The 12,136-nt window shown below is 51.2% G+C and overlaps 1 protein-coding gene across 11 annotated transcripts in view; it reads right to left on the bottom strand.

Annotated features, from left to right (window-relative positions):
* DENND3 (DENN domain containing 3) overlaps window positions 1-12,136 on the bottom strand; it is a 59,358-nt gene that overhangs the window by 32,530 nt on the left and 14,692 nt on the right. For 8 of the 11 annotated variants that reach the window (XM_073794850.1, XM_033842749.2, XM_019931948.3 and 5 more), the window contains exons 6-9: window positions 7,402-7,521; window positions 6,917-7,135; window positions 3,895-4,010; window positions 703-858 (exon numbers count right to left, since the gene is read on the bottom strand). In XM_073794850.1, the coding sequence (XP_073650951.1) occupies window positions 703-858; window positions 3,895-4,010; window positions 6,917-7,135; window positions 7,402-7,521 (611 nt within the window). The remainder of the gene's footprint in view (window positions 1-702; window positions 859-3,894; window positions 4,011-6,916; window positions 7,136-7,401; window positions 7,522-12,136) is intronic. The other 3 variants (XM_033842745.2, XM_073794849.1, XM_033842746.2) reach the window with 1 other exon arrangement.

Genomic DNA, 12,136 nt, shown 5'->3' with positions numbered 1-12,136 from the left:
AGAGAGAGAGGGAGAGAGAGAGGGAGGGAGAGAGGGAGGGAGAGAGGGAGGGAGGGAGAGAGAAAGAGGGAGAGAGGGAGAGGGGGAAGGGAGAGAGAGAGGGAGGGAGAGAGAGAGGGAGAGAAGAGGCTGCAAGACAAAGCAGAGAAGGGAGAGTGGGAAGAAAGAAAAGGCCTGAAGGCTTTGCCGCCAATAACGTCTCCACAAAGGCTGCTATAAACGTAGGCATACGTTTACCATCATGCTCCTTAAAGGAGGGCACATTTAGGCCAGCAGCAGGCACTCGACGCCTGCACTGTATCGCACTGAAGTAAACACACCGCACTGTCTATTTAACTGATTCAGCTCAAGGGCTGGTTCCCAACAGCACACCATAGATGCTGACGGTGACAGTGGTGGGAAGAAAGAAGAAGAGTTTCTAACGGGGGCCAGTCCTGGGTGCTCCAGCCTGGGCTCTCCTTTGGGCAGCTTCATTCCCGAAATGATCCGTCTGTCCCCCTACCCGGGCCTGACTATCCAAGGTGGTCAATCGCAAGAGAGACGAGGGGGTGGCAAGGCCCCAGGCGGGGTACACACACTCCCAGGGATCCTCGTGGAGGCAGGGGCCCCTCTCTCATCACTCCTGGATTTCAGTCCCCGGGCTTTGGGGCCGTGGCCACTGTGGGACCGGGAGCTGGCTGGGGAGCAGGTTGCTTTAAACACCTGAAGATGCAGACGAGCAGCTGCAGGGTGATCTGCTGGATCTGACAGTTAAGCCGCTGCTGCCAGGCCCGCTGGCAGGCTCGGCCCTCGTTCAGGTCTGTGCTGGCGCAGAGGTGAGCGAGGTCCAGCTCACGGTGCATCTGAAGGCTCTGGACCCTGGGAAGGAGCAGAGAGACACTGACCACGGCCCAGCCCGTATCACGCGACTGACTGCTGCCTACCGGTCAGAGAGAACCCTCCGGGAAGAGGGAAGTTAACACTCTCAGGACACTCAGACTCCCTATCGATAACTGGGGCGGGGAGGGTATCATTACAAATACATCCCTATTGGGAGTTTATTCACCTCCCAGCACAAACGGCTCATTAGTGCAGGATTCACGAAGGCCTCGTCTTTGGACCACACACGTCTTTACACAAGCTGAGTGTCCTGTCCTCCTTTGCAGGCACCTGCCCTTCCACGACGGCCAAAGGGTTTCCAGTGGGTCTGGGAGGGACGGCGCAGCTTCCCTGCCCAGGCAGGCTCGGGGGCACGAGGCACGGCCATTTACTTGTCCGGAGGTTCTCAGGGACGGGGGCTCACAGCGGTTTTCATCACACAGGATCCTGGCCTCCCCAACACTGCCCAAGGCTGCACTTTTTTTTTTTTTTTGCGGTACGCGGGCCTCTCACCACTGCGGCCTCTCCCGTTGCAGAGCACAGGCTCCAGACGCGCAGGCTCAGCGGCCATGGCTCACGGGCCCAGCCGCTCCACGGCATGTGGGATCTTCCCAGACCGGGGCACGAACCCGTGTCCCCTGCATCGGCAGGCGGACTCCCAACCACTGCGCCACCAGGGAAGCCCCCAAGGCTGCACTTTTACCTGAGACTTTGGACACCAAAGAGCAAATCTGAGGCTTTAAATATGCAAAGTAAACCCACCCAACAGTATCCAAAGGTCAGGTGGGGCAGAGGGGACCCGGCGGACACACACTCTGATCATGATGAGGAAGACAGCGTGGCAGTGGGCGGCCAGGCACGGGGCGTCTCAGGGAAGAAGGGCGCTGCTGCCCCTTGTCTCTCCCGGCCAATACCGAGTGTGGGCGCTCGTCACCCCAGGCCCCCTGGGGAGACCCACTGCCACAGCCCAGATCACGGTCCCAGAGCCCTTCACAGACGAGCCTCCGACCACGCACGGGTTAGTTCACATTTATACAGCGCCCCCCACGGTGAGCCTGAGACTCCACGTCCCACTGTCTGGGGCCCTGGCCAAGCGAGACTCCAACCCCCAGGCATGTTCTAGAATTCTAACAATAACACGAGGGCAGAGGTAAGATCCCATCTCACTGGGGATGCGCCACCCAAGCACACTCTTGAGAAGCTGCGCCCAGCGCTGGCAAACACCAGTCCTGGAAAGTCACCCTCTGCAAGTCCGGGGACTGGGGACTGCGCTTATCAGAAAGTGACTGGATGATAAGGAACGTGGGCTTCACCTTCGGAGTTCACGCAGGGAGACGCTCCCACCCAGACCCCTGGCTGGGCCCCCTGCGCACCGCCCGCCAGCCACGCAGGACTCCACACCCCTGGACTCAGCTTGGGGAGTTTTATAAATTTTTTGAAGACGGAAGGAACAATAATGAAGATGGCACTCCCACGTACTTTGTACAAACCATCCAGGTAGAAGAAATCATTGATACCAAGGTGTTATAGGCTGAATTGTGTCCCCCCAAATTCCTAGGTTGGAGTCCTAACCCCCAGCACCTCAGAGTGTGACTGTGTTTGGAGACGGGGCCTTTAAGGAGGTCATTAAGTTAAAATGAGGTCACAAGGGGGGACCTAATCCAATATGACTGGTGTCCTTATAAGAGGAGATTGGAACACGGACACCCACAGAGGGACGACCACGTGAGGACACAGGGAGAAGACAGTCATCTACACACCAAAAAGAGAGGCCTCAGGAGGAACCAACTCTGCCAACACCATGATCTCGGACTTCCAGCCTCCAGGACTGGGAGACAATAAACGTCTGTTGCTTAGGTGGTGTTTGTTACAGCAGCGCTCGCTGAGGTAAGAGGCAGAAATGAGAACAGCCAAGTCAGGGAGCCAACACAGAACCACCCGTTCCTTCCCCTCCACTCAGGCCTCAGCTCCTCCCGCATCTGACCTCCAGCAGACAAAGCAGACAAAGTAAAGGGGAACAGTCGGCACTGATCAAAGACGGGCTGCGTCACCAGCTCCTGCGTCACCAGAGCACCAGTCCAGCTACCTGACGACAGCCGGGAGCACCTGCTGCACTAGCCCCCGCCCCACACCCTCCATGGGTCCCACCACGAGCTGCATGCCAGGCCTGCCTCAAGTCCACACACGAGCTGGAGGACTAAAAGCAGGGACTCTCCCACCACCATTTGATTAGATTCCAAAGGGGGAAACGTCCTCCGCAGGTCCACCTGAGGGAGCCCTGGCTCTGCCCCGACCCACCTGCCCCAGATGCACCTTCTTCCCAGCGTAAATAGTAATCACACCTCCTTTCACCCCCCCTGAAAGAAGTACATGGGGCAGTCCCCGTCAGGCCTCTCCGATCACCACAGAGGCCGCAGGGCCTGCAGAGCCTACAACAATTATTATCTGCCCTTTTTGGAAAAATTTTGTCTTGCCTGATCTCAGCCAATGAAGTGTAGTCATAGAGATGGAAAAACCACAAAGAGCCACAAAACAGGTACGAAAAAATAAGAGAACTAAGAGAGCACTGGGTAGGGGGGTGGGGGGGTGAAAGGGGAAGACAGCTTCCTGCCCAGGGAAGGATGGCGGGTCATGGCCGTCAGGGGCCCCCGACTGACAGTGCCATGGGGCAGATGCCACATCTGTTTGCCCATTATATACATACTCTGCCCAATGCATTGGATACATATCTGGTGAGTGGATGAATGAATGAATGAAGGAATGAAGGACAGAGAAGGAACTTCAGAGATCACAGGCACAGAAGAGGGTCGAGAGGTGTCCCGCGGGTGTGACCGTCCCCTGGCCTGGGGGCCATCGTTAGTATTTAGACAAGATTGGAATGAAGACAAATGACTTTTATTTTTAAATATTCACAATTTCCAAACTACTAAATATTACATAAACCATTTGTTAATATAAGATTGGAAGAGATACTTGAAATTGGCAAGTATGAACCTGAACAAGATTTTTCCAAATACCTACTATTTCCCCCCTTACCTCTGAATAAACGTCTGTGCCGCCAGGAGAGGGATGTCAGGAACGTCAACGTCCTCATCGTTAGAGAAGGTGATGCTCCCAGTGTCGATGTTTATCAGAATTAAACCATCGGCTTCCTATAAAATAAGTTTGTAAAGATCGAGTAAGAATCTGAATTTGTTTACATCTTTGAAAACACAAAGATACACTTTGCATTCACCAAGATCGTGTCATCGATAATTAAATTCTCGTATCTAATACGCACACAAAGCCTTATATTATCTACCAGAAAAATGCGGCGTATACCGTGAGTTAGGTTAACAAGCTAATTTGATTAAAAATGCCTCTTTGAGTCAAGATTCCAACATACGAGGTCAGGCCTTCACCCACCCTTGTGCAAACACTCCATGTACCACTTCAGGGAGCCTGGAGAGAACATTCCAGAGCCCCAGTGGGAGCACTCCGACATTCAACACTCAGGGTGCCCGCTGAGTGGCCCAGCCAGCTCTGCACCCCACCTGCCCCAGGACCAGAGCACAGGCGGGTCCTGGGCTCAGGGATCCCACACACTTAAGAGTTCTTGAGATGCGTGGATGGCTTACTTGTTAAGTCTTATCTGTGACAAAACACACAAATAATGAGTCACACTCCGGAGTTCTACACTTCAACTGTCCCGGGAACAGGACGCCAGAATCCTCCCCAGCTTTCGTGCTGGGCCGGCCACTCAGCACGCGTTTCATGGCACGTGAGATAGGCACAAACACGTCTCCCAGAGCAGAGGCTAAACCAGCAGGGGACAGGCCGCGCTCGTGAGCACGAACACGGAGCTTTAACAAGGACCCCTTCCGAGCTCCCAGCACATCGAGAAGACATACAAACCCCAAAACACTTTCAGTCAAGACCTGCTGCTTTGCCCTAAAAACCACCCAGAACAGGTAAACCACTAAAACGACTTCCTTTGTGACTGCGGACTGGAATCAAGTAAATATGTCTGCAAGTTTCCCTCCTAAAGGGGCTGAAACAAGACAGTTTTTCCCCTAATGACTAAAAAAAGAAACACAATTTTGAACTACAAAGTATGCCTATTTTTTCCTCATTTGCGAGGGTGACGTTTTTCCACTCCTTCCATGAGGTCTGAATGGCCTTTTCCCACAGTGTTTGTCCCCTGGTGAATCATAGGTTCTACCAACAACACAGACGTCCCGGCTCCGCCCCAGGAGGGACGCTGGGCTTGGCCAGGATTTGCTCTAAAACGCCGGGAAAAAAACGGATGATGGCTGAGGACAAAGAGCGGTGCACGGCATCCCTTCCACTCTTCTCTCAGCTTTTGCGTACACTTAGAAATTTTCAAAATAAAGTTAAACAACACTGTAAATCAACTATACTCTAATAAAAATTTAAAAATAATAAAATAAGAAGTTAAATGAGAACCTACCCCGTACCAACTACCAATAAACGCAAGGAAAAGTGCTGCACATCGCGAGTCACTGGGGAAACGCACAGCAAAACTACCCAGCAGGAGGATGAGAATCAAAAAGACAGAAGACAAGCATTGGGAGGAAGTGCGGAAATCGAGCTCGCCCTCTGCTGGAGGGAAGGTGTCTGGGGCAGCAGCGGGGAACGACAGTCTGGACATTTCTCAAATGGTTAAACACAGCGCTGGCACCTGACCCGGAAATTCCTCTCCTAGGTACGTACCAAGGTAAATAAACGCGTGTCCACACAAAAACTCGTACATGAGTGTCCACAGCTGCATTATTCACAGCTGTGGTCAAAACGTCCAAACAACCCCAAATGCTCTCAACTCCCGAATGGATAAACAACTGCGGCCTCTTCATTCAAGGGAATCCTACTCGGCAATAAAAATAACGTGCTGCTACACGGACGAACCTCAAAAAACATGCCGCTAAGTGAAAGAAGACAGTCATAAAAGACCACGCACTGAATGATTCCATTTACGTAAAATCCACGTGTACACAACAGGCGACTCCACAGAGATAGAAAGTAGATGCTGGTCGCCAGTGTCTGGGGGGTTGGGAGATGACTGCTAACACATGCAGGGTTTCTTTGTGGGCTGACCAAAGAGTCTAAAATGAGCTGTCACAGCTCTACCAAGTTCCTAAAGCCACTGAGTTGTACAGTTAAGTCCAGGAAACTCTGTGGTATGCAAATTATATCTGAAAAAAAGCTGTTTTAAGAAAACCCAACCTGCTCTTCCTGCTGGCGATGTCACAGTTTATCACAAACCTGTGGCATGAGCTCCCCTTCGAAATGCACCCCACCAGCACAGCAGTAAAAACAGCTGCTGCATTTTAAGCACTTACCGTACGCCAGCCTGCTCTATGGGCCCCTTGACGCTGCTGTGATGATGTGGCCAGCACACTCCCTGTCCTTTCACAACCAGGCCTAACACCCCGACACAGGTCAGCCCCCAAGCTGAATCCAGTAAACGGCCACTGGACCCAGCAAGGCCCACGGACCCCTTGGACACGGAGCAATACACTGCATGCACCTGCACTCTTCTAGGAAGCAGGCCCACGGTTTTAATGAACAACAGAGGCTTAATCAAAAAAGGGAAAATGGAAAATATGGAGTGATAACAATGGTGGCTCCCATCCATGAAGCCCAGTCACCTGCCAGGCAGGACAGGGGACATTCCTCAGCCAGAGCCCTGGGAGGCCGAGGCCGTGCCCACTTCCCAGATGAGGAGACTGAGGCTTAGCAAAGGCCAGTAAGTCACTCAGGGTCGCAGAACTAGTAAGCAGCAGAGGTTGAGACTTGAAATCGGTTCCCTCGACTCCAACGCCTGCCCTCACCTCCCTGAAAACCCTGGAAGCCACCAGATGTCGTGAATTTAAGTAGCCTGAGAAGTGGCATCAGGGTGTGGCCTTGAGGACAAGGAGGTAGCATTAGCGCCCTGTGATGGAGGGACCGCGGGCCTCTGCGCCCCCCACACCGCAGGGCACCTCCCAGCAGCTTCCCACGCGTCCCCGCAAAGCACCCACGTGACTCAATGCTCTGAATCCAGCGGCGGGTGCCTAACCTTGCTGACTTCTTCAAAGTGGTCCAGGTGGCAGCCCATGAGAAAGGACGTGGGCGCCATGACGAAGTCCAACATCTGCCGCGACAGGATGGGGACGAAGGTGTGCTGCCACTGCAGGGGGTGCAGGTAGGCCATGAAGCACTCAGCCACGAGCGTCAGCAGAGCCCAGCTGGACGAGAAGAACACGACGTGCTGCTCCGTCAGAAGGCACGTTAGGATCTGGGGAAGCAACAACACCGCGAGCAAGCCTGAAACAACTGCGAGGGCGCCGCCCAACGAGGCCGGGCGCGGGGCAGCTTCCACCCTGCGGTCCCCACTCCACTTGCCAGGACCAAAGCCACCTGACCCCAGAGAAGTGCTGCCTGCAAACAGCGTGCTCTGTGGTGAATGTCGGCTTTAAGCAGAAAGATAAGTGTTCTGAGTAGTTTTGATGCCCCATTAAGCCAGTCAGCATGAGATGCTCACAGGTGTGGAAGGACGCGCACCTGTAGCACCTTCTCAGGTCTGAAGCACAGTAAGGGCAGGTGAAGGTCCAGGTCGATGAGGGGGCTTTCGGGGTCTGCTCTCGAGGGAAATACGATCTGTAGTGGTTTCATGTTCAATACCTGCAATGACCAATTTCCATCATTAGCTCAGGGAGCTGCTCCCGGAGGAGACTGAAGGCGGTGAAATTCACCATTGTGGCTCAGAAAGCGTCTGAGCTAGAAAACACGTCTGGAGACTCATGCTGTCACCTGCAACGTCACAGAGAAACAAAACAGTCTAGAGATGACAAACAGAACTGCCAGGAATGTTTCATAATGAACTGAGGACTCAATGTCTTTTTCAGCCAAACTCCCTTAAACTCTTTAATTAATTAGGAAACAGTTCCTTGACCAAACAAAGATAAACGGCCTCCAGAGATCCGTCCCAACAAGCACGAACTCGGAATCAATCGCGTTCAAACTAACCTTAACCAGCATGCATTGTTCTCGGTTACTACTTATTAGGTATTCGCTCATATTTTCAATTTAACAGTCAAAGCTCCTTAAAGACATGGAATTCACAAAAAAATGTTAACGGCACTTTATTTTTCTAAATGAGGGTATTTAAAAATGACACTTCAAAGGCAAATCCCACGTTCACAGGACGCCTATTATGTGTTATAGGTCGAGGCAGACGTGAAGGAGGGAGGTGCGGTCCCTCCAAGAAGGCGGTGCTGGGAACAGCAGGGTTAAGCTTCCCCTGGCCTCAGACACATGGGAGGCACTCTGCAAGGGCTCTTCCACGAGCAGATGCAGGGGTCTGAGCACGAGCAGAGCTTCAGGGAAACAGAACAGAAAGAAGCGATCGAACCTGATGACAGAGAGGCTTCCTCTAGGAAAGGCATGGAAGGATGAGAAATGGAGGGCAGCAGAGTACCAGGTCAAGAAAAAGGGCTACAGGACAAAATGCTCACTATTCACACTTTCTTCCAGTCACCTTAGTCACTATTCTATTTTCACGTTAAAAAACAAAACAGGTCTTCCCTGGTGGCGCAGTGGTTGAGAGTCCGCCTGCCGATGCAGGGGCTGCAGGTTCGTGCCCCGGTCCGGGAGGATCCCATATGCCGCGGAGCGGCTGGGCCTGTGAGCCATGGCCGCTGAGCCTGCGCGTCCGGAGCCTGTGCTCCGCAACGGGAGAGGCCTGCGTACCACAAAAACAAAACAAAACAACACAAAACAAAAAACAAGAAAAGAGACTGTCATTTTTGACAGTTGGGACATTTGCAAGTGCCTCCGACCAATACTTGGGGCCTCTTCGCTTTCTTGTTCCCAGTTTGGCTACAGAAGCAAGACATTAAAAATAAGGTGGATTCACTTATGTGACTGATGTGTTTGTTTTAAAGCAAAACAAAACAAAATAAAGCAGAGTTAAGTATTCCAAGTTGTGATGAATTATTAACAATTATAAAGTTTATAATGAAAAACTCTCCTCAGTATTTCAAAAAGGAAACGTGAACGGATAAAGAAGATGTAGTACATATACACAATGGAATATTACTCAGCCATAAAAAAGAAAGAAATAACGCCATTTGCAGCAACATGGGTGGACCTAGAGATTGTTGTACTGAGTGAAGTAGGTCAGACAGAGAAAGACAAATATCATATGATATCGCTTATATGTGGAATCTAAAAAATATGGTGCGGGGCTTCCCTGGTGGCACAGTGGTTGGGAGTCCGCCTGCCGATGCAGGGGACACGGGTTCGTGCCCCGGTCCGGGAAGATCCCACATGCCGCGGAGCAGCTGGGCCCGTGAGCCATGGCCTCTGAGCCTGCGCGTCCGGAGCCTGTGCTCTGCAACGGGAGAGGCCACAACAGTGAGAGGCCCGCGTACCGCAAAAAAAAAAAAAAAAAAAATGGTGCAAATGAACTTTGTAAAAACAGAAACAGAGTCACAGAGTTAGGAAACAAACTTATGGTTACCAGGGGAAAGCGGGAGGTGGGGAGGGATAAATTGGGAGATTGGGATGGACATGTACACACTACTATATATAACACACATGACTAATAAGGACCTACCGCATAGCACAGGGAACTCTACTCAATACTCTGTAATGACCTATGCGGGAAAAGGATCTAAAAGACTGGGTATATGTATATGTATAACTGATTCACTTTGCTGTACACCTGAAACTAATACAACATTGTGAATTAACTATACTCTAATAAAAATTTTTAAAAAAATAAAAATAAAAAATGACCAAATCAAAAAAAAGGAAATGTGTCAGCCAGACACCCAGTTAAAGATAAGAACCAGGGCTTCCCTGGTGGCGCAGTGGTTAAGAATCCGCCTGCCAACGCAGGGGACATGGGTTCGAGCCTTGGTCCAGGAAGATCCCACATGGCACGGAGCAACTAAGCCCACGCGCCACAACTACTGAGCCCGCGTGTTGCAACTACTGAAGCCCACGCACCTACAGCCCATGCTCTGCAACAGGAGAGGCCACCGCACCACAATGAAGAGTAGCCCCTGCTCGCCGCAACTAGAGAAAGCCTGCACGCAGCAACGAAGACCCAACGCAGCCAAAAAAAAAGATAAGAACCAACCACATACGTGAGTCACTCTACCAGCAACATTGCTACTGCGACGTTTCAGGTGCTGTGCTAGCAACTTCACAGCACTCAATACTCAAGCTGTCTGAGGTGGGTTCTGTTATTCTCCCCACTTTACAGATGAATAAACTGAAGAAGGAGAGAGATTTTAGGTAAATACTTTCTAAATTTCAACTTGATGGGAGCCCCAGAAAAACAACAGGCTTCCACACACAAAGCAACATAGAAAGTGACTTGGGAATAGTAAGAAGAAAAACGTGTGTGTTTCACTGGACACACCCAATTATGCCCATCATTTGAAAAGCAAGTAACATCGGAACTTCTAGAGGGCAGAGATCAAAGCAAAGCAGGCCCGGGGACACAGGGTGCACCTAGAGCCTTTGCTCCCCTCAGGCCAGTGGTCCAGGTGGTCAGAGAAAGGGCTGGGTCCTCACCTCCTCACTCCCCACACTGTGGGGCCTCCCACCTCCTCCCGTCAGTACAGGTGAGAGCTGACCCCACCCAGAATTAACAGGAAACGGCAGCTCGGGGGCCCATGCACACTATTCAAGACGCAAGGTGCACAGCTCATGACCATTACCTACGACAACCTCTAACCTGACGTTGGTTTGCGGTAGGTTCTGGAAAACACTGCTGAATCAGCTCCTGCGTCAGATGAAATTGGCCTAAACTGACCTCTTGGATTTCTTCACAACCATAAACAGCCACAGCACTCCCTGAAACAAATGATGACCGTTACAGCAACTTGGACCCGAGAGCTAATTAGAGTTGATAGTGGAGGATCCCAATGACAAGTCTGATCCAAACTCAGCCCACTGGGACAAACCATGAGCACCAACATGCAGACCCGATAGAATGAGCACTGCTGGCCGATGCTGAATCATTCTCTCATTCATTCACTGAACAGCGCTCCACGGGACAGCAGCTAAGCGCTGGACACAGTAGCAAGTCCTGGAAATGCAGTTCTGAATGTGGCCTCTGTCCTCATGCAGCTCAGAGTCTGATGGACATTAAACAAAAAACACGCACACACAAGCCCTAACTGCAGGCGTGCTGAACTCTGCAGGAGAGTGGGCTGCTGTGAGAGAGATGGTGTGGGAGATGCTGCTCCGGAGAACTGATGTCTGAGCCAGGCCTGAGAAAGGAGCAGGAGCTGGAGGGGGAAAATGGAGAGAGTGGTACTTCCGGGAACAGCACATGCAAGGGCCCTGTGGCAGCATCTGTTCTCACTGTAGCTGGAGAACAGTGAGCAAGGGGGTGAGTGGAGCTGGACAGGGCTGAATGGTGACACAGGGGCCAGGGATGCAGGTCTGGGTGAAGGCGACGAGTGAGAAAACAAGTGAGGGGTTTTAACCACAAAAGGAAAGTCCAGTTTATAGATTTTAATGCCCTCTCCAGCCACAGTGCAAAAGCATGAACTGATATAAGGTCAAGAATGGAAATGGACAGACCAGTGCCTCCCTAAGTCGTGTAGGTGGGAGAAGCTGGTGGCCCAGAACAGGGGTGGCAGTGGAAGTGTGTAAACTGGAAACAGCTACTGGAGACAGACTGATAGGGTGGACGTGGGACAAAAAGGCATCGAGAACATCCCCAGTAAACTTTCCCACTGGGGGTGGTAGAAATGGAGGAACCAAATGTTCATTAATCCAAGATTCCAAAGCTCGTGGATTACAGAAAACTCGTAAGTACTGTTTATACGTTGCTTCTGTTCAAAGGTAGAATACAAGGAATCACAGTGAACTGTAAACCTGTTCCTAACTCAGGGAATTCGGTTCACTGCTGCAGCAGGTCCTCAGTGAGCACGTGTTGAGTTTCTAGAATAAGAATGCAAACTTTGATGATTTCACTGCACAAAAAAACCAGTTATCCACAAAATAAAGATAAGTGCCTGGCACGGAAATCCATCAACTGTTCCCCACAAAGCCTTCTGGGAGTGGGACCAAGGTAGACAGACATCCTGCCCTGCCTCGGCCGGGAATGCAGTTGGCGGAGTGTCCCCCCACAGCAGACTGCTGGGCTTAGGATAATAGTAAATACATACACTTTAAGTTCATAATCACAAATATCCTAATAAATTATTTTTTCAACTGTCCATAATAATCAAAATATAGGAAAACAAGATTTATACGTATAATCTTCCAGAGG

The sequence above is a fragment of the Tursiops truncatus genome, chromosome 17 (genome assembly GCF_011762595.2).
Source record: "Tursiops truncatus isolate mTurTru1 chromosome 17, mTurTru1.mat.Y, whole genome shotgun sequence".
Lineage (NCBI taxonomy): Eukaryota > Metazoa > Chordata > Mammalia > Artiodactyla > Delphinidae > Tursiops > Tursiops truncatus.
The sequence above is the reverse complement of the archived record's forward strand: the minus strand, read 5'-3'. Positions and strand labels throughout refer to the sequence as shown.